This window comes from Marmota monax, unplaced genomic scaffold (assembly GCF_021218885.2).
Source record: "Marmota monax isolate L192 unplaced genomic scaffold, Marmota_monax_Labrador192_F-V1.1 WCK01_AAM20220418_F8-fsc00082, whole genome shotgun sequence".
Classification (NCBI taxonomy): domain Eukaryota; kingdom Metazoa; phylum Chordata; class Mammalia; order Rodentia; family Sciuridae; genus Marmota; species Marmota monax.
Genome location: NW_026695207.1, coordinates 7,742,914 through 7,768,705, shown reverse-complemented (window position 1 = coordinate 7,768,705; position 25,792 = coordinate 7,742,914). Strand labels below are relative to the sequence as shown.

At 62.0% G+C, this 25,792-nt stretch overlaps 1 protein-coding gene across 2 annotated transcripts; it reads left to right on the top strand.

Annotated features, from left to right (window-relative positions):
* On the top strand, nt 1-25,258 carry Nkd2 (NKD inhibitor of WNT signaling pathway 2). 2 transcript variants are annotated; one of them, XM_046430406.2, is made up of 10 exons: nt 1-194; nt 282-320; nt 590-693; nt 17,026-17,086; nt 18,217-18,344; nt 18,953-19,048; nt 19,728-19,875; nt 20,310-20,394; nt 20,867-20,994; nt 21,609-25,258. In XM_046430406.2, exons 1-10 carry the CDS (start codon nt 170-172, stop codon nt 22,193-22,195), a joined length of 1,401 nt encoding a protein of 466 aa, XP_046286362.1. In that variant the 5' UTR covers nt 1-169; the 3' UTR covers nt 22,196-25,258. The 2 variants fall into 2 exon arrangements, with proteins under 2 accessions (XP_046286362.1, XP_046286361.1); XM_046430405.2 differs by having other exon boundaries at nt 18,950-19,048.
* The last annotated feature ends 534 nt before the right edge of the window (nt 25,259-25,792 follow it).

Below are 25,792 nucleotides of genomic sequence, written 5' to 3'. Positions count from 1 at the left end.
ACTGCGGGCGCCGCTGTCGTCTGTTGCCGCGCCGCCCTGCCCGCGCTGAACCCGGCTTCCCGAGCCCAGCTCGGAGCCCGGTCCTGCGGCCCCAGCGGACGTCCGTCCCCGGCTCAGACCTGCACCTGAGCGCGCCCGGGCTGGTGGGGTCCGGGATCACGGCGGCGGCATGGGGAAATTTCAGTCCAAGCACGGTGAGGTGCGGCCGGGAGGGTGGGCGGGGCGCGGACGGGCGGCGCCACTCACTGTCCTTCCCTCTCCCTTGCGCCCCGGCCGCGCAGCAGCCGCCGCAGCCTGCAAGCGGAGAGAGAGCCCCGAAGGTGAGCGCGGGGACCATCTGGAGCCCAGGAGCCCCGAGCCCGGCGCGCGCCCTGCCTCGCGCCCTCGTCGCGGGAGGTGGCCGCCGGGTCTCGGTTCCGGACCCACCCTGTTCAGGGGGTGGGCTGCTGCCCCCGCCCTGCTCGGTCCTTGGGGCTTGGGGAGAGCGCCCTGGCGGCTGCGGCGCGAAAGCGCATCCCCCGGGGCTCACGGCATCTCCTTCCTCCTCGGTGGGTGCCGCGTTTCCCGCGCGTCCGTTCGTCACCCGCAGGGGACAGCTTCGTGGTGTCCGCAGACGCGAGCGGCCGCAAAGGCACGGAGGAGGCGGAGCGGCGCCCAGGCGGCGGCGTGGAGCGCCGCGTGCGGGACAAGCAGGTAGGCTGTGGCTGGCGGGCTGGGACAGCACCACTCCACCACCTCGCAGGGCCGCTCGAAGTGGTGCGGGAGCTATGCACTCTTGCCCAGGCCCAGGCTCAGAGGGAGCGGCCCAGATGGCTGACCAGAGTAATGTCCAGAGGGCCAAAAGAACCAGTTGCTCCCAACCTCCAGGCTGGGGTCCTGGGGACTGCAGCACTGGTATCTGTGCTGGGGGCTGAAGGCCTAGGCTGGGGGTGGGGTGGAGCCCCCACCCCTCCTGCTGGAGAGCTGGGAAGGGTCGTGGGAAAGGCTGAGGCCTAGATGTCCCAGACTGATGTTCTGAGGAGTTGGGTGGCCTGGGGCATCCACAGGTTATGGGGTCAGCTGGCATAGAAAAGAGGGTCCTACTTAGTGGGCACCTTTGCCTCCCATATTCCAGAGGGGTGATCACAGGCCAGGCAGAAGGGATCACCAAGAGAATGGACTGCTGGTGAGCTGTGGCCACCCAGACCACAGATGCTGCTCAGGGGATCAGAGGTCCTGCTTGGGACTCAGGTGCCCCTGAGGGCAGATTATGAAGTGCTATGTCCCGGAACAGAGAACTTCCCAGGCCCAGGCCCTGCAGGGTCTTGGGTAAATCAGACATGCCTGTATTTGCAGAGCTGGAGGGAGTGGGAATGACTATCATCAGCCTTAAGGGGAGATGGGCCCTGCCAGGTGGACCCCCTTGCCCACTGCTGGATGCCCGGTACACCAGGCAAAGTCAAAATACCCTTTTTGGAAGGGTATTTTTCTGCTGGTTGATCAAAGAGATGCTCTGGGTGTTATTTGTAAACACTTCTGCTCAGAAACTAACACACCCCTGAGCTTGGGTTCCTGGGAGGGTCTGTGCCATGCCTGTAAGGGCAGGAAGTACATTCTGAGGTATTTGCTGGGTACAGCATAGGAACGTGGCTGTTTTGCATCCCTCCATCCTGGGTTGGGGACCTGGGCAAGGACACTGGCAGTTGTGTTTTCCCAAGGGAATACTGGTGGCCAGATGGTGCCTCTCGACAGCCTGGTTCACAGATGTGTCATTGTTTAGAGATGTGAAACAGGGGCTGGTGTTGAGGGCTTAGGCTGGCCTCTGTGCCTCAGCTGTCCAGCCTAGGGACCTTCTCTCTGGCAGGCAGTGTGGGCTCAGCCCTTAGGGTCCTGATGAGAGAATGATGTGTTCAGGATAGGGCTGAGACAGGACCATAGAAATGGGCCTCCTGTGGAGTGGGGCCAGAGTGCATGTGCTCTGGAAGGTGACCGAGTCCGCGCAGCTGTGGAGTCAGCTGGGCAAGGAGTGGGGTGGTCTTCAGGACCAGGCTCCACACTTTGGGACATTTTTAAAGAGTGGTGTGGGGTCTGGCTGAGTCGTTGCTGTCTGAGTGTGCCCACATTCCTGAGCACAGGGTCCTGTCTGTGGTGGGAAGAACAGACCCTCAGAACTCGGTGCTGTCCTAAGCCAGGCTTACGAGGCTGCCCGCCAGCAGCACTGCTTACCCCATGTCTGCCATCGGGTCACAGGTGTGCAGTCAAGACCCCTGCCCAGGTGCAGCCCCAGCTGGGCGGCTCTTGGCCCAGGTCCAGGGGAGCCGCCCCTCTGTCCTGCCTCTGCTGCCAGCCAGAGCTCAGCTGGGAATGGCAGGTGTGGAATCTGTAGGTCCTTCCATCTCCCACCTCCCTGCCTTCCCATGGCATCTAGTGCTCCACCCATCACCACGTCCTCCTGAGTGTGTCCCCGAGGAAGGCCAGCCCTGGTTCCCACTGTACCCTGTGACGTCTGGCAGGGACCAGAGTGAGGACCATGCCTTCTGGTCCCTGCGGTTGCCCTTGTGAGCACTGTTTTGTCCTGGGAGTTGTGATGAATACTCTCATGGGCAGTAAGTGGGTATTCGCAACCCCACTTTCACCTACCCTCTCTCACCTCAGGGTGGGTGAAGCTGACCAAGTGGAGTTGCTTCCACCCAGACCATCCATAGGCTTGTGAGACGCTCGAGTGTGAGCACGTCCCCAGGCAGGTGGCCTACCCTCCGGTGGCTCCCCACACCATTCCAGGAAGCTCCTGCAGACTTATCCGGCGGGCTGGTGTGGCTTTCTTCTGAGTGTCTCTGAAGGTCCAGGCTGTGCGTCTGCTGGTGATGGCCACTGGGGCGTCTAGAGTGGTGGGTGACATTGGGAGCAACTGTGGTAGGTGCCTCAAGGTTCCCAGCAGTGACAGGCTGGTGGCTTCTTGAGCACATGATGGTGGCTTTGTTAAAGTGAGCTGGTGTGGAGCAGTGGCCTCCCCAGGTTCTGTGCAGCAGTGTCCCCTCACATGGGTCCTCGTTTCTCCTGCTCCCTGAGGCTGGCGGGAAGCAGCTCAGAGACAAGAATCTCTGTCCACAGCTGGATTCTTCTGTGAGTTAAACACAGATTCCTGGTAGGTGCTCAGCCTGAGAGAGGGGTGTTGTGTTGACTAGAGGGGCTGCTTACTGGGACTCTACCTGGGAGTGAGGAGGCTGCTGGGCCTGCTGTCCGGGGGGACTTGGGAGCTGACCACATCTGCAGGAGGGCAAGATGTGGCTGCTCAGCCCGTCCTGAGCAACCCCAGCTCTGGGGCCCACTCCCTGTTCTGTGCCTAGGCACAGGGCTGTGCGCGTGCTGATGTGTCATGTGCCTCCTGGTGGAGGTGGCCCTCTGGGACACTGGCCAGCATGAGCACCGTAGCACCTCCAAGGCTGAGCTCTACACGTGCCCAGCATCCACCTGCACTGGCTCTGGCTTCCGCAGACTGTCTGCCCTAGAACAGCCTGCCCTAGGTAGCTTCTGGGATCTGAGGCTCGGCCCCTGTGCTCTGCCATCTTCAGAACAGTTCCCTGGAGCTGGCCCGGGGCCTCAGATGCGCATCTCTGCAGCACCCACTGCCTGGTCTGGCTGTGCTGAGGCCCAGGCTGCGCTTCCCCTACGCCCGGCCGGCAGGAGCCCCCTCACCTGCGGGATTCACCAGCTTTCGTTGGTACCTTCTGCTCATCTGTATGTGAGAGCCTGGCCCTGGTGACCAGGGTGGGGCCCTGGGCCTCGGTGCACAGGAAGCAGCCCAAGGGCCATTCGTGCCCAGAGGTTCCAGTGGGCTCCTTCCTCCCTTTCCCACCTCTGCAGCTGTGACAGGAGGCCTGGTCTCTCCTGGATGGGGAGGGGTCCTGAGCCGACACGCACCCTAAGCAGCTCTGGGGGGTCAAGAGTTTTCAGTCCCTGCCACCCTGGAGGGACCAGTGTGGAGAGGGGCCAAGTGGAGTGGTCACCTGGCCCCTGGGTCTGACCTGCATGGGGTGAGGAGCTGAAACTCCCTGGGGTGAGAGGAAGGAAGGCATCCCCTGCACAGTGGTCAGCTGTGGCTATTGGCCCCATATGTGTCCCGGGGACTGCAAGGCAGGGTGAAAGTGGGGTTGGGGGACCAGGGCAGCCGAAGATAGGAGGCGCCTCGAGGCCTTGGGAGCAGCTGCAGCTTCCTCAGGTGTGTGACCCTGGCCATCCCACACCCCAGACCCTGGTGGACACAGGCTCCCACAGGGCCTCTGCTCTGTTAGCATCTCATGATTGTTCTGGGGCCTCAGTTGGTCATCTGTAAATGGTGTCCATGCATGCCAGTGTGGGGCAGTGGATACCTGGGGCTCGCTGGGCCCCTGGGATGGAGGGTCCTTCTCAGGTTCTGGGTGGACTCGTTAATGCCACTTGGTGCCAGGCAGCACCGAACCACCCATGGAGCAGTGGCCACGTCTCCTTGGAAAAGGAGGGGACAGCGCAGTTCCACCGTTGAGTGGCTGAGCCATCCCGCCTGATTGGCTGCCTCTGCAGGCTCAGCAGTGGCCTTCTGGAGGCTCACAGTCCGGTCCTCGCCCCGTGGAGAAGCCTGGACCTGGTCTCAGCTGTGGCCATGCTGCAGGTTGCGATTGCCCTCAAGCTGAGGAGCCTGGGAGGGTGCCCCTTAGCAGCCCTCCTTGGCAGTGCTGAACACGCTGGGTCTTCTGGGCCCTGGTGGCCACTGCAGCTGGACGGTGCCCGTGTGGCCCTTGGCGGCTGCACGGGGAGGATTCATTTTCCTTTGGTCCTGCAGAAGCCTCCAAGGCACTTGTAGCTGGCTTTGAGCTCTTAAGTCAGAGAAACTAAGAAGCATGTAAGTTTTTTTTAAAAAAAAGGACGCAATACCTCCATTTGTCTATCTTTATGTGGTGCGGAGGATCGACCCCAGGCCTCACGGCTAGGTGAGCGCTCCACCCACCGCCCAGCCCCAGCCCCAGCCCCAAGCGTGTGATATTTTAATACGGAAACTCAGAAGATGGTGTCAACCCAGCTGTTGGGGTCCTGCCGTCAGAAGGCAGAGCGCTATATGCAGGCCGCCTGTGCCTGGGCCCCAGCTGGTCAGCAGCCAGGCCCTCCTGGCGGTCGTCCCCACTGTGGTCGATGACTTCGTCCAGGGTGACACCTCAGCCAGGGCTGGACCCTCCTGCGCGGCCCGTGGTGCTGAGCCGACATCCTGACAGGACCAGCCTCACGTCTGCTAGGAGGAAAGAGACCCGCTGTGGTTCTGATTCTTGTCCTCTTGACCCGAAAGAGCTGAACTGGTGACGTGTCCCCCACAGGAACCGTCCCCTGCGGGGGCCTCAGAGAGGGTTGGGGTGGGGTGGGTGGGGTGGGTGGGGTGGGCCCGGCCCTCCGCCACACCTGGCCTCCTGCCCGCTCCTCCCTGTGGGGCCTCACAGGTTCCTTCCTGGCCAAGCCCCGGGATGCCCACGCTGCTGGGAGGCTCTGCTGGGCCCCCAGCCCTGCTCAGACCCTGCCCTCCACCTGCCCATTCAGTCCCCTGCCCAGCACCTAGCCGTCGCCCCTCATGGAGTGCCCGCTGGCCCTTGCTTCCCAGAACACCTCACCAGGTACCAGGACATCAGGTCTCAGAGGCCTCCCAGAGGGCTGGAGCCCCACTGGCCTTGGCCTTGTCCCTCCCTGCCCGGGCATCCCTGTGGCCCTCACAGTCCCCTGTAGGCAGGACCTGTGCCTTCCTGTGCCTGCAGGGACCCACTTGTGGAAGTCACGGCCAGGAGTGGCCCGTTTGCTTGGTGGACTCCAGGGCTGGCCTCACCATGCCCTCCGTGGTCTGTGTTCCTGATGCAGGAAGAGGTCTCAGTCTGAAAGGAGAGCCCTGCGTTTCCAGAGAGATTGGGGGACCAGTGTAGCCCCACAGGGGAGCCCCCGGGAGGTCGGGCAGAGCCCCCTGTCCCAGGGAGGAGAGGCTCTGCAGGAGGGCGTGGTCACCTCGGGTGGCTCTTGTGGGAAGGCGGGTCCCTTGGGTGGCTCTTGTATGATGTGGGTGATGCCCGTGTGGAGCTGCCTTCCTGACCTGGCAGCCAGGGTCCCATTGTGCCTCAGTGAGGCCCTGGCAGTGTCTGGTGCCCATCCTCTCTTCGACCCGTGTTTGAGTACCTGGAACTCTGCCAGCCTGGCGTAGGCTGCTGGGCAGCAGCAGGGATGTGACCCTCACTGCGCACCGTGGTTCCCAGAGCGTTCCCAGAGTGCCACTGGCAGAGCAGGTCCTGGCCCTCCTGGCCACTGCTCCCAGCAGCCCTTCCTTGCAGGGCAGGAGTCCTGCTGCCCGGTTCCGGCTCTGCACCGCCCTCAGCCCCGTTCACCCCAGTGTGCTCAGATGCCGTGGAGCAGGACACACACCTCCCCCTTCATGCTGAGTCAGGGTCTGAGCAGGGGGCTGACCTCAGTGTCCCCACAGGGTGCATTTGTCCCAGACCCGCACTGCTGATAGGCGGCTGTCAGGCATGGGAGGCTCCATCAGCCTGGGTGAAGCTCGTTTCCTGCCCGCTGTGGCCCGTGACTATTGTGTCACTACACGGGCAGAAAACAGCTGCAGACAGTTCCAGTGGACCTGCTGTGCTGACCTAGGGACAGTCTGTGAGGACAGGAGTAAAACCAAGCCCAGCCACGCAGCACAGATGGCAGCGTCAGCCCCGTCCAGGATCCCAGGACACAGAGTCGGCCAGGGGAGCCGCCAGGAGGAGTGGGTCAGGCACAGTGAGGGTCTGCCCGTGAGGCCGCTGTTCGTGTGCAGAGCCCTCAGGTCCAAGAGGACGTGGCATGGAAGAGGCAGGACAAGCAGAAGGACCTTGGTCATCTGCGGGGCCCAGTGGGCTACAGAGATGGTGTCAAGATGAGCAACGGGTCGGGCTTGACCGCAGGTGGGATGGCAGAGTCCTGGCAGAGGCTGGAAGTAACAGGGGCAGGGTCCACCACAGCAGGACTGTGCCAAATAGCCCTGCCTCCGTGCGCAGGAGGGCGTGTGGCCAGGCCTTGCGGTTCAGACGGCACCTGAGCCACAGACCCAGAGGCTCCAGGGAGCCTGAGCAGAGCAGAGAAGGCCACTCTGGGCACGTCCCGGTCAGCCTGCTGGTGACCCATGGTAGGAGAGCTCAGCCAGGGGAAAGCTCTGTCCACCCCATGGTGGGCAGCGGGGAGGGAAGCCAGCGGGAAGGAGCAAGGCCGGGGTGCCCACACACGCTGTGGGGCCACAGGCGATTCCCACAGGAGATGCTGTCCTTTTCCTGTTTTGAAGGGAGACTGAGATGCAGTGGGCTTAGGAGATCTCCCCAAGTCACCCTGGAACGAGTCCTGGAGCCAGGTCCCGGGGGGCCAAGCCCGCAGAGCCCATGTCCCGGCCCACAGGCTGCTCTGCCTGCCCCCGTGAACTCCTGAGCCTGGGCCGCAGGTCCCAAAGGGGCAAAGGTGACCCACAGATGGCCAGCTGGGAGGCAGTGCTGATGAACACTCCAGCTGGGGGCTGCCAGTGCAAAGGCCCTGAGGCAGGAGTGAGCCACACATGCTGGAGACAGGAGGGATAGCAGAAGTCGGGAGCAGTGAAGGGTGGCCCTGAATGCACCCACACCCCTCCTCCAGGAGCTGGGCCAGGGAGCCGTGGGGATGGAGGACCACGCCGTGGGCGTTCTGGGTGTTCCAAGCCCAGGAGTGGGGAGGGGCGTCCCTTTCCTTCCTCCCATGGACTCGTTTAAAATGACTGGTTTTCAAGAAAGGTACACTGGCTGTGGTCCTGGGGACGTGGGCCGGCTTCTCCTGCCTGTGAGACCAGCTGTATTCGATGGTGTGTCAGGAGTGGCCAGGCCTGGCCAGGATGACAGAGCCATATGTGGGCATCCTCAGGGCTAGCAGTGCCCAGCTGGCCTCCTGGGCTGTGCTGGGCAGTAGGGCCTGTCCCCACAGTGGACAGGTGAGGTGGCTGGGGCTGGCCACTACCCTCCCACAGCTGGGCCCCACTTGGCAGGAAGGCCCAAGGCCAGCGTGGCCAGGGGACCCTGCTCTGGCCTGCCCAACACACCCACATCATGTCAGGGTGGACGCTGGCCTCCTGGCTCGGGGAGGCCTGGCCTGAGCTCCTCTCGTAGAGCATGGCACAGCAGGCAGTGGGGCAGGAAGCAGGTGGGGGCCACCTTTGCTTGAGGGTTTACTGGGAGCAGCAGGTGGCCACGGTGGATGCCACATCTCCATCCGTGGCACGGAGGGGCTCGGGCCTGGAAGACAAGCTCCAGACCAAAGGGCAAAGTGGCCAGGCCAGAGAACCCGCTTTTCCACTGGGCCACTGCCCTCTGGCCGTTCCTAGGCCTCGTGGCAGGAATTGTGGGTGCCCAGCTAGCCGGCCGTGACCGGGTCTCCGCCCGTTCTTGCTGCTCTTCCTGTTTGAACACCTGAGGGGCAGCGTGCGGCCCCCCTCAGAGTTCCCTGCACTGTCCCAGCCGCGCAGCAGCCTGGGGCTCCGGCTGTCACTGGGCAGGTGGTGTGTGCCAGGCTCCCGGGACACGACTTGTCTTCACACGTGGGCCTCGGCCACACTCTTCCCCGGGTGGGTTTGGCCTCTGCTCCTCTGAGGCCCCCTGGGTGCTGCCAGACGTCAGGGTCCTGCCGGGGCCTCTTCGTCTCCCACAGCCACTGCCAAGAACAGCAGCACGTGGCGGCCGTTGGGCTGCGTGCAGGTGTCTCCACACCCTGCGGGGCTGCTCAGAAGGGGAGTGGACACTTGCAGCTCTTTCTGAGCAGTGCTGTCCCCAGGGCTGGTGCCGTGACCAAGCGCAGGCCCATTGGGTTCCAGGACGTGTCTGGTGAGGACTGGCGAGCCGAGCCTTCTGAATCCAGGAAACAAAGCAGGAGAGCGTGGCTTCCGTTCTGTTCTTCTCCGGCTGTGCAACAGGAAGCAGAGGCTCTCCCACCACAGGGGAAAATGCGCAGTCCAGTGAGCTTCCCTGGAAGGGCCCCGCGGGGACCGTGCAGGACTGGCGTGAGGCCAGTGCAGAGGTCGAGCGGGTCTGGCCTGCGTTTGTGGTGTCGCAGCTCTGTGCGGCTGGGCTCAGTGATTGGCCAGCAGAGCAGGGCCACCCACCGTGGTCCCCTTTCCCTGTAGAATCGTGTGTTGGGGCCCTGGCCAGATGGGCAAAGTCTGGCCCACTACTGGATAGCCTGACACCCAGCATCAAACTGAGGACAAACCCGGGGTGTCAGGAGTCACAACCCGATGGGCATTTCATGGCTGCTAGGCCTGGACAGGAATCCACGCACCTGTGTGTGCCTGCGGTGCGTGCAGGGTGCCATGAGCACGTGTGTGGGCTGCACGCAGGCCCTGCGTACATGTGAATTCAGCATGTGTGCTGAACACTGCATCCCAAGCCAGGATGCCATTTGTGACACCTGCCTGCCCCGGCCACACCTGGCAGATGACGTACAGCCCCGGGGATGCAGAGTCCCCTTCCCGTGCTTGGGGAGCCACTGTGCTCTTTGCTTCTACCTGCTGGCACTAGCTGACGTGCATGTCACCTAAGCCTCTGTAGACAGAGCCAAATGTGGGCATCCTCAGGGCTAGAGTGCCCAGCTGGCCTCCTGGGCTGTACTGGACAGTAGGGCCCTGCAAGCCGAGAGTCTCACTGCCTGGTCTTTACCCAGCTCTTGCTGACACTTGGTGCCCCCTGCATCCTTCCCACGTCTCACAGGTGGTCACCAGTCAGCCCTCGCTCACCCAGCAGCTCACTGTGCACAGGGACCAGCCTGAAGGACTTGCGGGCCCTGGGTCACCCCTACACCCCAGGCCCACGTGTTCTGGGGTGAGTGTGTGTTGCCCGCAGACCAGGGGCCAGTGTGGGGGACCCCCATCTTCTCTATGGAAGCCTGCACGTGATGGAACGTGGTGGGGTGAAGACGGAGGTGGGGACATTGTGCTCTCTGCCTGACACGGGAAGCTGAGCCCCAGCGGAGCTCTGGCTCATGAGGATGTAACCAGAAACTGTGGGGTCAGATGGCCCCTCTGACCCCTGCACCTGGTGCCGTCCAGGAAGGAGGCGGGAAGCCCCTGTGCCCCCGTCTGTGGCCCTGTCCCTGAGGGCTCAGTGTTCCTCTTCAGGCCCAGAGGCTGGGACCATGTGCATGCGCCCTGGAGGGGACCCACCCGCGGCCCCTGCTGCACATGGGTTGGAGTTCTGAAGCCCATGAAAGGACCTGTCACATCTGAAACTGTTCAGCGCTGGAGTGGAGGCGGCGACTTCAGAGCCAGCTGTGGCGTTTCCAGACAGACGCCAGAGGAGCCCCTGGAGTCGATCCTGCCTGAGGCGAGGGCCTCTCCCCAACGCTGGCTGCTCCCTGCTCCTCCGACCTGCGACTGCCTGCCTGCCCGTGAACACTGCCATCTGGCCACACGCTGGGGACATCTTGCATCTGAAGTCGCTGAGGAGAGCTGCCAGGTTCCTTTGCCTTTCGAGGGCCTGGGAGGCAGAGGCGCAGGCCTGTGCTACCCCTGCTCACAAGCCGCTTGCCTTGCCTCCTCCATGTTCCTTTCTTATTCCCTGCCGGCAGAGGCTGTGGACCTCCTTGGCCTCCCCCTGGGGCCTCCCCTGGTCCAGGCCCCCTTGACCCTGTTAACCCCACCGCTGAAAGAACCAGAATGCTGGCCCCGGCTCCTGCCCTTCCCCTTGGTCCACCCTGTCCTCAGGGTGCCTCAGGGTCCTGCAGTCCCTCTGTCTTTCCCCAAGTGTCCACTTCTGCCTGTGGGTGATGCCTCAACGCTGGGCCAGCTGTGAGCCCACTCAGCCGCACACCTGGCATGCTAGTCGCCCCCAGACAGGAGCCTGGGTCCCGCCGGATTCCCCACAAAGGGCAAGGGTCACTGCTGGCCTACAACAGCATTGTCCCTGATGCTTGCCCGGCTACAGATCTTCCCAACTGCCTTCAGATGGCCCTGGCCAACTGCAGGACACTCTGATGGGAGTCAGTGTGTTTGGTCTTGGGGCCCTCATTTTATGGACCTCAGGTGGGAAGGTTGTGTCTGGTGAGCATAAAAGCTCCAGGTACTGGTTTTCCTGATGTGATGTGAGATGTGCATGTGTCCAGGTGCTCTTGGTCTAGTTAGATGAAGTGGCATGTGTGAGTTATTTATCACTCTGCGTAACGCTGGTGCCCAGCAGATGGTGGCTGTTCACTGGTACAGAAACGAGCAGAGTCAGCTGCCTGGCACCTGTGCCCAAATAGAGGTTGTTCATGGAAAGCTCCTGTTTACAAGATGCAGAGGCTCAAGGGCAGGCGCAGTGGAGGACTGCTGTTCTACACACCATGGAGTCACTCAGGGCAGACACAGCCTGAGGACTGCTGTTCTGCACACCATGGAGTCACTAGGGCAGGCACAGCCTGAGGACTGCTGTTCTACACACCATGGAGTCACTAGGGCAGGCACAGCCTGAGGACTGCTGTCCTACACACCATGGAGTCACCAGGGCAGGCACAGCCTGAGGACTGCTGTTCTACACACCATGGAGTCACCAGGGCAGGCACAGCCTGAGGACTGCTGTTCTAAACACCATGGAGTCACCAGGGCAGGCACAGCCTGAGGACTGCTGTTCTACACACCATGGAGTCACCAGGGCAGGCACAGCCTGAGGACTGCTGTTCTACACACCATGGAGTCAACAGGGCAGGCACAACCTGAGGACTGCTGTTCTACACACCATGGAGTCACTAGGGCAGGCACAGCCTGAGGACTGCTGTCCTACACACCATGGAGTCACTAGGGCAGGCACAGCCTGAGGACTGCTGTCCTACACACCATGGAGTCACTAGGGCAGGCACAGCCTGAGGACTGCTGTCCTACACATCATGGAGTCACCAGGGCAGGCACAGCCTGAGGACTGCTGTTCTACACACCATGGAGTCACTAGGGCAGACACAGCCTGAGGACTGCTGTCCTACACACCATGGAGTCACTAGGGCAGGTGCAGCCTGAGGACTGCTGTTCTACACACCATGGAGTCACTAGGGCAGGCACAGCCTGAGGACTGCTGTTCTACACACCATGGAGTCACTAGGGCAGGCGCAGCCTGAGGACTGCTGTTCTACACACCATGGAGTCACCAGGGCAGGTGCAGCCTGAGGACTGCTGTTCTACACACCATGGAGTCTCTAGGGCAGGTGCAGCCTGAGGACTGCTGTTCTACACACCATGGAGTCACCAGGGCAGGCACAGCCTGAGGACTGCTGTTCTACACCATGGAGTCACTCAGGGCAGGCACAGCCTGAGGACTGCTGTCCTACACACCATGGAGTCACCAGGGCAGGCACAACCTGAGGACTGCTGTTCTACACCATGGAGTCACTCAGGGCAGGCGCAGCCTGAGGACTGCTGTTCTGCACACCATGGAGTCACTAGGGAAGGCACAGCCTGAGGACTGCTGTTTTACACACCATGGAGTCACTAGGGCAGGCACAGCCTGAGGACTGCTGTTCTGCACACCATGGAGTCACTCAGGGCAGGCACAGCCTGAGGACTGCTGTTCTACACACCATGGAGTCACTCAGGGCAGGCACAGCCTGAGGACTGCTGTTCTACACACCATGGAGTCACTCAGGGCAGGCGCAGCCTGAGGACTTCTGTTCTACACACCATGGAGTCACTCAGGGCAGGCGCAGCCTGAGGACTGCTGTACTACACACCATGGAGTCACCAGGGCAGGCACAGCCTGAGGACTGCTGTTCTACACACCATGGAGTCACTAGGGCAGGCACAGCCTGAGGACTGCTGTTCCACACACCATGGAGTCACTAGGGCAGGCACAGCCTGAGGACTGCTGTACTACACACCATGGAGTCACTAGGGCAGGCACAGTCTGAGGACTGCTGTTTTGCACACCTTTTCTTGACATCTGCTCTGCCCAGCCTTGTCTGAGGACACGAGTATCAACAATTTCACTGTTCAGAAAGTCTCTCAAAAGGGACCTACATCTTCCTAATGTCTCTGGACAGGTTTTTTAGCAATTAAAGCTCTTGACCCTTATTTAAGCTATGTGATGTAAATTAGAGGGCAATTTCATGTCAGCAGGACATATTTAACTTAAATCACTAGTCACAGAGAGCAGAGTCACTCTGCCACGGGGCACATCTTCCCCTTTGATCCCCTCTGCTGCTCAGATCGTCTGCATTTAACTCCAAGATGTTGGGTATCCTGAGTGGTTGTGTGCCACATACTCTCCAGTGACACTGCTAGGGTGGGATGCTAGCTGCTGTGCCCTGCATTGCTTCTTGTAGCCTTGGTTGGTTACTGTAGCCTTGGCTGGTCTTGGTAGCCTTGGTTGGTTACTGTAGCCTTGGTTGGTTACTTAGCCTTGGTTGGTTACTGTAGACTTGGCTGGTTACTGTAGCCTTGGTTGGTTCCTGTAGCCTTGGTTGGTTATTGTAGCCTTGGTTGGTTCCTGTAGCCTTGGTTGGTTACTGTAGCCTTGGTTGGTTATTGTAGCCTTGGTTGGTTCCTGTAGCCTTGGTTGGTTACTGTAGCTTCTGTTGGTTATTGTAGCCTTGGCTGGTTACTGTAGCTTCTGTTGGTTATTGTAGCCTTGGCTGGTTACTGTAGCCTTGATTGGTTACTGTAGCCTTGGCTGGTCATGGTAGCCTTGGTTGGTTACTGTAGCCTTGGCTGGTTACTGTAGCCTTGGTTGGTTACTGTAGCCTTGGCTGGTTACTGTAGCCTTGGCTGGTCATGGTAGCCTTGGTTGGTTACTGTAGTCTTCATTGGTTACTGTAGCCTTGGCTGGTCGTGGTAGCCTTGCCTGGTCTTGGTAGCCTTGCCTGGTCTTGGTAGCCTTGGTTGGTTACTATAGCCCTGGTTGGTTACTGTAGCCTTGGCTGGTCGTGGTAGCCTTGGCTGGTCGTGGTAGCCTTGCCTGGTCTTGGTAGCCTTGCCTGGTCTTGGTAGCCCTGGTTGGTTACTGTAGCCTTGGTTGGTTACTGTAGTCTTCGTTGGTTACTGTAGCCTTGGCTGGTCGTGGTAGCCTTGCCTGGTCTTGGTAGCCTTGCCTGGTCTTGGTAGCCCTGGTTGGTTACTGTAGCCTTGCTTGTTTATGGTAAGTCGGTTGGTCATTGTAGCCTCTGTTGGTTGTAGAGGGGATGTCTCCAGAAGGCCAACCCAGGCCTGCGCAGACTCTTCTTGGTAAGTGTGTCAGTGTATGCACACGTGCCTGGAGCTAGGGGCAGGGCCTCGGGTTGGCTCCGCACGTACTTTCCCACTGAGCTCCACCCAGCCCTTCTGTCTTTTAGGTTCACGTTGCCTGTCCACCTTATTCTCTGGCCCTAATGCTGAAAGCAGGTGTTCAAGTTGTTAGGGAGATAGGAAGTGGAATGTGCCCTTGAACATCAGCTCTTTTAACTGCCCACAGGACACCCGGAGTGGTAATGGGCATCTTCAGGGTCGCAGAGGCCTGGGATCCAGCCCCAGCCTGTCCACTCACCCTTTGGTCTCCTCCAGGAACCATCCTTGGCTCCTGACCCTTCCCTGGGAGCTGCTGCCGTCTGGCCGGTGGTGGACAGCTGTCAGTGAGGAAGAGAAGGGCTGGTTCATGGTGGTCTCCTCCTAGGCCATGGTCTCCGTGCTCACTCTCCTCGGTCCACAGCACGCTGGGACATCGAGAGACCAGCAAGATCCCAGCCCTCTAGCTGCTCGGGGAGGGGGCTGAGCCCCAGAGGAGGTGGGAGGGGACAGTGGCGCGTCAGCCTCATCACCCTGCAGGCCCCACCCTGTCTCAGAGCCCAGTCCTGCAGGGCCTTCTGAGGGCGGGAGCAAGTGCCCCAGGAGAGGCCCCCTGGGCGCCTGGGCACCCGCCCTCCCACACGCCAGCCTTGAAGAGAGCGGCCCCCAGTGCGCCAGTCATCTTGCCAGTCCTGAGAAGCAGCTTGAAGAGACGCCAAGTTCATTTTGTCTCTGAGTTTTAAGGTCTCAGCCCGCGATTGATGGGCCCCATTGCTCTGGCCTGTGGCAGCAAACTGCTCACCTCACGGCCAGGGTCCCTCTGCCCTCCCAGGGCATGTTCCCAGTGGCCTCAGACCCCCACGGGGCCCGCCCCTTAGGTCCGCCGCCTCCTGAGGCTCCCAGCTGGGCCCTGCCCTCCAGCCTTCGCCACGCCTGGTGTCAGCCAGCCTCGTACCCGTGCTTCGTGGGCAGTGGACTCGCAGCACCCAAACTTATAACCTGGGGTGGGGCCCCAGTGCTGGGCACTGGTCCCTCCAGGAGGACGAGCAGCCTGCAGAGGCCCAGGCCGAGCTCCAGGCAGCACCAGGAGCCTGTGACTGCATCTCCACAGGCGGATTCCTTTTGCAGCAAACATCTACAAGTTAATAGGTTTCATCTTCATGTCCACCTGGGGCAGAGCTCATCCCTGTCCTGCGGGTCAGAACTCCTCTGGGCTCAAGTGGACGGCGCACGGTTAGTGAGTAGTGAACGGGCTTCACGGGCCGGAGCAGGTCTGTGCCTGTGGGCTGCTCGGTGAGCAAGGGAGGTGGTGCCTTCTAAGGCGAGCTCTTGAGTGGTGCCCCAACGCAGACAGGAGCTCTTCCTGCTGGCTCTGAAGTGCCGGGAGGCAGGAGATGACAGGCTCCCGTGGGCTTGGCGGGACGTGCAGGTTGCCCCTCTCCCCATGGAGGCCCTCCTTCCCCGGGCCCTGCAGCCTCACGAAGCCGTGTCTGTCCAGGGGCCCGAGGCCTGGTGCTGCTCCTGGTGCTCAGGCGCCTCTTCCAAGCCCCAGTGGGACGGGGATCTGTGCCCTGGCGTAGAACCATCCGGCTTTTCACGGCTGTCCTCTTCTGTTTCTTGCTGAGCCTCAGCAGGACAGGCCAGGGCAGGGTGCCCCCCGACCCTCCCACTAGGTGCAGCTTTAACTGCACCCCGTGCTCTAGGGCTGAGGGAGGCCCACCTCCGCTGTGTCCCAGGGGTGGGCATGAGCCATGGAGGTGGTGCTAGGTGGCCTGGCAGGAGGTTGGCAGGTCGGGCAGGTGTCCCCAGGTCCTGGGAGATGAGGAATGGGAAGGGTGTGGGCCCAGGGAACGCTCAGGGCCTGGCTCCAGCTTGCATCTGGCCATCACACGTGGTCCAGCCTGTGTCCCCGAGATGAAGCTCTGCCAGGACACACCTGTGGCCTCAGAGGCTTTGGATGAAATGAAACCAGGGTCGCCGCGTCACTCTCCTGTCTCCAGCTACAAACAAAACCGTGCTCTGGCCCTGCGTCACCTCCAGGGACAGATTCCATTTGGCGGGTGGGTGGGGGTCTTTGCTCAGCCCTGGGTCTGCTCAGGGGCCCCCAAGGCTTTGCATCCACCTAGAGTAAGAAACAGAAATGTCCAGCGGCTCCTGGGCCTTCTGGATGCTTCCAGGGCTGGGGGCCTGCAAGCGCGGGGTGGGGACTCTGCCTGACAACCCCCACGGCCTTTGCCCCAGCTCTCTGAGCACGATTTGTTTCCTTTCTGCTCTGTTCTGCAGAGTTTCTTGGCTAAGACGGACTTGGATGTGTCTGAAGTCTCCCCATTTTCCCATAACTGGCCTTGAGGTCGGCGGTTGGTGGAGGGGTGTCTCCTGCCATGGGCTGTGCCCTGGTCTCAGCCTCACCCTACAGAAGGCTCTCAGGCTCTGGGGGGCTGAGGCAGGGGGTCTGGTGGTGCCTTTGTACCTCTGGCCTCTTGTATTCAGCGGTCAGCATGGTGGGCTGGGCTCCAGGGCCATCCAGACTCTTGCTTTGAACAGTAGCCGGGTCCTGGTCCTGGAAACACCCAGGTGGAACTTGGGTCAGAGCTGACGCGCAGGGACCTCTGCCAGTCATGCTGGGGTGTGGAGGGGCTGGTGTTCCTGACTCAGAGACCAGGAGAGCCCAGGAAGCCTGAGGCCCGGGTCCTTCTGGTCCTGCCGCACAGACCTTGTGCTCATGTCCTTCTGTCTGCCCAGCTGAGCCTCATGGTCACTTGCTATTCTGCTTCCTGCAGGAGCTTCCCAGTGGGGACCCCAAGGATGGGCCTTTCCGGGAGGACCAGGTGCCCCTAGAAGGTGAGTACAGTCCTGACGTCCCCTCCCAGAGCTCACAGCACCCCATTGAAGGCCAGTGTCCTGAGGTGGCCTGACACCTACCAGCATAAGTGTGGCAGCAGCCTCGTGGCCACACTGCCCCCCCAGGATCCTCACTGGACAGGCAGCTTGCATTTGGCCATCACACGTGGTCCAGCCTGTGGCCCCGAGTGCTGTTGCTCCATGTCTGGAGCTCTGTACCCTGTCTGTGGGCACGGGCTCCACGGGGACAGCTCTGGGGGGCTGGAGCAGGGGGCTCCCCAGACCATGACTGGGACTGTGAGCCCCAGGTGGGCATGGGGGCCACTGTGGAGTGGGCCTGGGTGCCCAGCACATACCAGAAGAGTCCTTGCCAGGGTGCATCTCTGGTGGGGGACAGTCCTCCTACAGAGGACAGTCTCCACAGGCCACCTGCCTATCAGGTGCAGGGTGCAGGGCCACCTTTCTACGGCTGCTAAGACCAGGGGCTCCAGGACCCCCCACCCCCTGTTGGAAACTCAGGTTCTGGGCACCTTCCCAGCTCACAGCTGGGAGAGTGCTGCCCGAGGGGCCTGGGGCCCTAACCTGGCGACACGGCTTGTGAGAGCCAGAGAATAACGAGCCGTAGGACCGAGGCACCTCACCGTCCACAAGCAGAGGCTGGGAGAGGGGTCTGCTCAACAGACAGCCTGCAGGCAGCCTCACCTATGGGTCCTGGGGTTGAGGGCTGTCGGGAAACTGGACCGTGCATGGGGGGAGGGAGGTCTGACCACACGGGGCCATGCTGGAGGCCCCACGAGCAGGGACCCTTCCCACAACCCTCTGTGCAATGTCGGCAGCCCCCTAGCCCCCAGAGGACAGCCTGCTCCCCGGGAGCCACTGTGGGAGGTCGGCGAGGCAGGACACCTGGCTGCAGCTGACTCTGGAGAGGCCTCCCTGCTGGTCTCTTGGTGCCCCTGATTCCAAAGGCGGACTTTCAGCACAGGCCCACTTTGGAGGGGTCCGTGGCTGGGGGGGGTAGCAGAGGGCAGCAACAGCTCTCCCTGGCCAGGCCCCATCCTCCATTGTCCCCTCTGTCACCAAATCACCTACCTGGGCAGGGCACCTCCCTCACCCCTTCTTGTTCCCCGCAGTGGCGCTACCCCCCGAGAAGGCCGAGGGCCACAGGGGCCCAGGACAGCTCTTCAGCATGGACGAAGGGGAGAGAGCCGCAAACCGTGAGGGCTCGCGAGGCCTGGGCAGGAAGCGCCTGAACATTGACGTAGGCCTTTGCCCCACTCCACACAGAGCGTCCCGGGGCCCGGGGTGGGCAGTGGAGGCCCCAGGTGGGTGGCCCTGGGCCTTCCAGCTGGCCTTCCTGTCATCCAGCATAGGCCCCCAGGAGCAAAGCTCGTGAGTGTGCCGGCTCTGGGTCCTCAGCACAGCTGTCTCGGTGAGCTCGGCCCGGCCTGGCCAATGAGGCAGAAGTGGAGAGGTCTCCGCATGGTGCCCAGACCCCAGGGGAAGTACAGCGAGGGCTGGGGACGGGTCCTGCCTCCTTGTGGGGCCTGGGGAGGAGCCGGCCACCTGGTTTACAGTCTATTTCTGGGGCTGGCACTTGGCAGTGGGCAGGGCCTCCTCATCCTGGGAGACGCTGGGCACTCGAGCAGGCACAGGCCATAGTGGGAGATTGAGCATGGTGCCAGTTCCGCTTGGAGGGCTGGAGCAGGCAAGGACGAGTCTCCTGGCCGCACACCAGAAATGGAAGACCCCTTGGAAGTGTCCCTTGGAGTCACAGGCCCCCTGGTGTGACAGGGCCTATAGAAGACCCAGGGTTGTGGGGGATGACAACAGTATTTCCTGTGCCCTATCCCTGCGTGCTACCAGCAGGCCCTTCAGTGTGATGTCTCGGTGGAGGAGGATGACCGCCAGGAGTGGACATTCACGCTGTATGACTTTGACAACAGTGGGAAGGTCACCAGGGAGGTACCGTGCCCGTGCATGTCAGCTGTCCACCAGAGGGTGCTCGGGTGTGGCCTGTGGCATCTGGAATCAGGCTGGTCCAGTAGGCAGATGGACAGACAGAGACACCCAGCCCCCGATATGGGGAGGCAGCTCCAGCTGAAGTAGGAGAGGGTGGGCCTGTTGCTGTGGGGAGGTGGGAGGCAGACAGGAGGGGCCCACTGGCGGTCCTGGCCGGCTAGAGTGGGCGTCCTGTAACCCAGGGCTGCCTGCTGACATTTCCCCGCCCAGCCTGGTGTGGTCTGTGTCTGCAGCTGGGATGCCCTTGGCCAAGCCTGGGCCAGCAACCCTGCAGGGCAGCCAGGTCCCAGGAGTGACCCCTACCTGGCTGAGCTGTGAGTCTGGGACCCAGAGGCCTCTTGAAGTGAAGCAGGGGACAGGGGACATGAACATGCTGAGATAAGCATGCCTGAGTGAAAGTGGAACTGTCCGTCTGTCTGCTGAGCCCTTTGGCAGAGAGCTGTGACTCCAGGGGTAACGGGGTGACCGTCCAGCCATGGAAGGCACCCTCTGGGCTAATCTAAGACGTTCTCTGGCCTGGGATTTGGAGTGCATGGCGCATGGGTGCCAGGGCAGCAGGGGTGGGGGTGTTTAGCAGCAAGGGTGCGCAGTGTCTCCTCTCAGGTCAGCTGTGCCCTCCCAGGACATGTCCAGCTTGATGCATACCATTTATGACGTCGTCGACGCCTCCATCAACCACTCCTCAGGCAGGAGCAAGACCCTCCGAGTGAAGCTGACCGTCAGCCCTGAGCCCTCTAGCAAGAGGAAGGAGTGTCCTCCCACCAACGAGGGTGGGGCCCTGGGCCAAGAAGCTGCCCTTGCTTAGATAGCCCCGTCCCCACGGCACTGCCCAGGCCTGGTTTCAGGGGCTGGTCACCCGGCCCTATGCCTGGGCCCTGCCCACATTCTCCCTTGGCTCTCGCCCCCTCGCCCCCCCCCAGCGCAGTGCACGACCCCTGACCCCATGCACTTCTCAGTACCCGGCTCCTCAGCCGTGCTCTGTCCCCAGCTTCCACAGTGGCCCCCTGCCCCCTGCCCCTGCGGGGTTCCAGACTGCTAGGCCAGTGAATGCGAGGCTGCCCTGCTGGGGGGATGTGCCCAGTGAGTGGCACCCTAGTGGAGGGGCGAGTGGGGCCGGGGACTCACGGTGGACAGAATGGATGGGTGCAGGGCCAGCAATGAGTAGTGCCTGAGCCAAGCTGGAGAGCGCCCACCCCTCTTGCAGACCAGGAGCCCAATCGCAGCCAGATGGAGAGCGAGCTTGCAGAGGATGCCCGGGTTGCAGAAAAGCGGCTGTCTGCCCACGTCGGGTGAGTGGCCACTTCTGCAGCTGCCCTGGGAAGGCCCTGGGTGGAGGCCGGGCTGAGCACCCAGCCTGAGTGACAGGCAAGGCTCTGGTGGCAGGTGCTAGGTGGGCCGGCACCCCTAGCCTGGGTCACTGCACATCTTGGGTTCCACTGGCCAGTTTGGGAGGTGTCAGTGGCCATAAACAGGTGACCAGAAAACACCCCAGTGTCACTTCCCGAGGCTCTCTGAGGATATGGCAGGTGACATCCTGGATCCATAGGACTATGGACCTTGTTCCTCCACCACCACCACCACCATCATGGACTATGGACCTTGTTCCTCAGGATGGTGCCCAACTTTCCTCAGGCTGCCCCAGGCCATGGGTACTGGTCAGAGCACCCCGGGGCCTTGCTGCCTCTACTGATGCCCCCTCATCAAAGGAGTGAGGGTCTGGCCAGGGGCGCCTGGTCAGGCCCCTCCTTTCTGCCCCTGCAGGAGGCCCAGCGTCGAGCCCCAGCCCTGCTCTGTGCGGGGGCCCTACTGCGTGGATGAGAACACCGAGCGCAGAAACCACTACCTGGACCTGGCTGGGATCGAGAACTACACCTCTAAATTTGGCCCAGGTAGGTAACAGAAGACCCTACACCACCTGGCCCCAGGTATGCCTCCACGAAGGTGCTAGCCAAGTGGAGGGCTCTGGAACCCCCACATGGTTGGGGCCAAGGGTGCCCCACCCACTCAGAGGACCTGGCCCACTCCTCTGCACCAGCCAGTGCCTGGAGCAAGGCCGTGCCTGTCCAGGTGTGCATGATGTACCCAGCCCTGGAGAGGCCAGACCTCGGGGGATCCATGGCAGAATTACCAGCTCCCTCAGAAGCATTGGGCAGCCCACAGAGTGGACAGAAGCAGGCCTGCCCACCACTGGTTCCTTCTGACTAGTAGCACCCTTTGTGGCATTCAGTAGGTTGCCATGGTGCTTGGGCCCTGTCCTAGGGGTGACCTGGGTCCCCTGACACCCTGACTCTGGGAACTGACTCCCAGTAGAAGTCCAGGGCTGGGCTTCAGGGCCTGTGCCTGTCTGACCTCTGACCTGGCCACCAGGCTGGCCTTGGATGGGAGCCCCTGGTGAGGCCTCCCCCTGTGGACCTTGAGCACATGTCACTTCCAGGAAGAGGAGACAGGACTGACCCCCGGTTCTGGGCCCCGCATGGGCCCATCCTCTGTCCCCTGTCTGTAGGGCTGCCGGAGCAGGCAAGGCAGGAGCAGCAGGGCAGGGCCGCCTATCTCCAGAGCAGGTCCCGCTCCCAGGAGCCGGACACCCATGCTGCCCATCACCGCAGGTCCCAGATGCTGGCCGAGCATGCCATGCCAGTTCCCGAGCCCACTGTGAGGGCCCTGGACATGCAGCCCCGGCTGAAGGGGCAGGAGAAGCAGTTCCTCCGGTCCCCCAAGGGCCCAGGGAAGCCACTGGGGCTGGGAGGCAGCAGCAAGCCGGGGAAGGCCCTTGGCTACTACCTGCCGGCTGCCTCGTTCCCCCAGGCCCCTCGGGACGGCCACCACCTCCCACAGCCCCCTCCACAGCCCCCACCACAGCCCTACGGCCACAAGCGATACCGGCAGAAGGGCAGGGAGGGCCCCTCGCCACTCAAGGCCCCACACGGCCAGCCTGTGGTGGAGCACGAGGCCTTGCGGGACCTTCCAGCCGTGCCGGGGGCCGAGGGCTACATGGTGCCCGTGGTCCAGCGGCATGAGCACCACCACCATCACCAGCACGAGCACCACCACCACCACCACCTCCACCACCTCCTCCTCCTCCCATCCTAGCACCCGCCCTGACCATGCAGGCACCTCCTCCTCCACCACCACCACGTCCTCCACCTCCACGTCCTCCTCCACCACCTCCTCCTCCTCCACTACCACCTCCTCCACCACCTCCTCCTCCTCCACCACCTCCTCCTCCTCCACCACCACTTTACAACCTCCTCCACCACCACCTCCAGCACCTCCTCCTCCTCCTCCACCTCCTCCACCACCTCCTCCTCCACCACCACTTTACCACCACCTCCTCCATTACCTCCTCCTCCACCTCCTCCTCCTCCCATCCTAGCGCCCGCCCCGACCATGCAGGCACCTCCTCCTCCACCACCACCACGTCCTCCTCCACCACCTCCTCCTCCTCCACTACCACCTCCTCCACCACCACCTCCTCCACCACCTCCTCCTCCACCACCTCCTCCTCCTCCTCCACCACTTTACAACCTCCTTCACTACCACCTCCTCCACCACCACCTCCAGCACCTCCTCCTCCTCCTCCACCTCCTCCACCACCACCTCCTCCTCCACCACCACTTTACCACCACCTCCTCCATTACCTCCTCCTCCACCACCACCACGTCCTCCACCTCCACGTCCTCCTCCACCACCTGCTCCTCCTCCACCACCACCTCCTCCACTACCACCTCCTCCACCACCTCCTCCTCCTCGACCACCACCTCCTCCTCCTCCACCACCACTTTACAACCTCCTCCACCACCACCTCCAGCACCTCCTCCTCCTCCACCACTTTACCACCACCTCCTCCATTACCTCCTCCTCCTCCCATCCTAGCGCCTGCCCCGACCATGCAGGCACCTCCTCCTCCACCACCACCACGTCCTCCTCCTCCACCACCTCCTCCTCCACCACCTCCTCCTCCTCCACCACCTCCTCCACCACCTCCTCCTCCTCCTCCACCTCCTCCTCCATCACCTCCTCCTCCTCCTCCTCCTCCCGTCCTAGCACCCGCCTCGCCCACCCCAGGCACCTCCTCTTCTACCACCTCCTCCTCCTCCCGTCCTAGCACCCACCCCAGCACCTCCTCCTCCACCACCACCACGTCCTCCACCACCACCTCCTCCTTCTCCACCACCACCTTTACCACCACTTTCATCACCACCACCTCCATCACCACCTCCTCCACCACCTCCTCCTTCTCCACCACCACCTTCACCACCACCACCTCCATCACCACCTCCTCCACTACCTCCTCCTCCACCACCACCACCACCACCACCTCTTCCTCCACCACTATCTCCACTACCTCCTCCATAATCACCACCTCCTCTTCCTGTCCTAGCGCCTGCCCTGCCCACCCCGGGCACCACCACCACCACCACCACCACCTCCTCCTCCACCACCACCACTACCTCCTCCTCCACCACCACCTCCTTCACCACCTCCTCCACCCATCCTCCTCCACTACCACCAACACTGCCACCACCTCCTCTTCCACCACCTCTTCTACCACCACCTCCTCCTCCTCCCATCCTAGTGCCAGCCCTGCCTACCCCAGGCACCACCACCACCACCACCTCCTCTACCACCACCTCCTCACCTTCTCCAACCACCTCCACCACCACCTCTTTCACTACCTCCTCCTCCAACACCTCTACCACCTTCTTTTCCACCACCTCCTCCTCCACCACCACCTCCTTCTCCACCTCTTTCTCCTCTTCCACCTCCACTACCACCATCTCTTCCACCACCACCACCTCCATCACCTTCACCACCTTCACCACTTCCACCACCTTCACCATCTCCACCACCTCCTCCTCCACCACCTCCACCACCTCCTCCTCCTGCCACCTTAGCACCCACCCTGGGCACTACCTCCTCCACCACCACCAGCACCTCCGCCACCGCCTCTTCCTCCACCACCACCAAAACCTCCTTCACCACCACCTCCACCATCACCAACTCCTCCACCACCACTACCTCCTCCTCCACCACCTCCTTCTCCTCCCTTCCTAGCGCCTGCCCTCACCCACTCTGGGCACCACCACCACCTCCTTCTCCCTTCCTAGCGCCTGCCCTCACCCACTCTGGGCACGACCACCACCTCCTTCTCCTCCCTTCCTAGCGCCTGTCCTCACCCACTCTGGGCACCACCACCACCACCACCACCTCCTTCTCCTCCCTTCCTAGCGCCTGTCCTCACCCACTCTGGGCACCACCACCACCACCTCCTCCTCCCCCCATTCTAGTGCCTGCCCCATCCACACTGGGTGGCACCACCAGCCCGAGCATCCACCACCACCACCTTCTCCTCCAGTCCTAGGGCCCGCCCTGTCCCCTATCCACCCTGGTCCTGTGGATGCAGCTCAAGTGCCCTGTGTGAAGTCCGGTGCAGAGCCTGGTGTCCTGACCCTGCACTGGTTCCAGAGGTCAGGTGGGCACAGCCGGGGTAACACCAGGACAGACATAGGCAGGCAGGGCTCTGCTCAGTTTCCCATGGATGCAGGTGGTCAGATGCCACTGTGGTTCCTGCGATGAGCAGTTGTCTGTGATCATGAAAACTGTGCACAGAAAATGCACTTCACTTGCTGCTGTTCATGCATCCAAAGCGGGCCCAGGGCACAAGGGGTCTGCTGCGTGGCTCTCAGCACACCCTCCGGCAGGGTGTCACCTCTAAGTTAGGCTGTCCCTGTGCAAGCAGGTGGAGGGAGATGAGCCCCTTGGAACATGTGTTCTCTGTGAAGTCAGGTGCAGGGCCTTCCTGAGCACACCAAGTGTCCTCCCCAAACACAAGTCATGGGGAGAGGGGCGGCTGCCGGCTTCAGCAAGAAGTGCCAGTGCTGGGGCCGGAGAAGAGGTGGTGGCAAAGTGCTCTGTGACAGCGCAGCACGTGGGTCCCCAGCGTCTGGGTGGGCACCAGCAGAGAGGTGCAGGGTCAGGAGGTGAGTCTCACACTTGTCTTGCCCAACCAAGCGTCTTCCCCGGGTGAGCAGGTGTAGGACGGGAGCTTGGCCTGCAGAGGCCGTGAGATCCCTCCCGCAGCCTGAGTCTGCGGGATTATGGGCTTTCTCTCCTTGGGTTGCTTTTGAGGATAAAGCCAATCGGTGGCCTGCTGGTCTGTGAGAATTTCTTCCAGGTGTAAGAAAATCATGCGTTTTGTGATGCCTCATGCTACCGCATACCAAAAGTTTTCCAGAGAGCTGCAGTCAGCGCACCTATTCCAAGTGGCCCCGGGCGCAGCCCACAGGGCGTGGGCTGTGTGGACAGTATGTCTGCCTGGGTTTATGCAGTGGAGAGGGAACTTGCAAGACACACAGGAGTGCACATCACATCACTGCGTAGGCTTTCCCACCACACTGCTCTGAGACAGGACATGGGGAACACTGGGCCCGGTGTTCAGGTGCATAGACCTTGGCTGGCGTAGGAAGCTGGGCTTCCAGCCAGCAGGGCCTGTTGCAGGGGCCCACATCCTCCTCGGATGTTGTGGTTTTAAGAAACCCCTTGAGACTTTTGGGGCTGGGGTTCCTCCCGTGAGCCAAGCCTCTCCTGGCACTTTGTGTGGGGAACCCCACGCTGAGGTGGGTCACACCCCGAGGTTCCTTGCTAAGGCCGCCTTCCCAGGACATGCTGCCTTTTCACAACTGAACA

What these genes read in the sequence shown, in the direction of transcription:
- Nkd2 (XM_046430405.2), top strand. Translation starts at nt 170, where the DNA reads ATGGGGAAATTTCAGTCCAAGCACG. An exon ending in GCCGCGTGCGGGACAAGCAG is followed by an intron (nt 694 to 17,025) that starts GTAGGCTGTGGC and finishes TGCTTCCTGCAG; the next exon opens with GAGCTTCCCAGTGGGGACCC. An exon ending in CGGCTGTCTGCCCACGTCGG is followed by an intron (nt 20,395 to 20,866) that starts GTGAGTGGCCAC and finishes CTGCCCCTGCAG; the next exon opens with GAGGCCCAGCGTCGAGCCCC.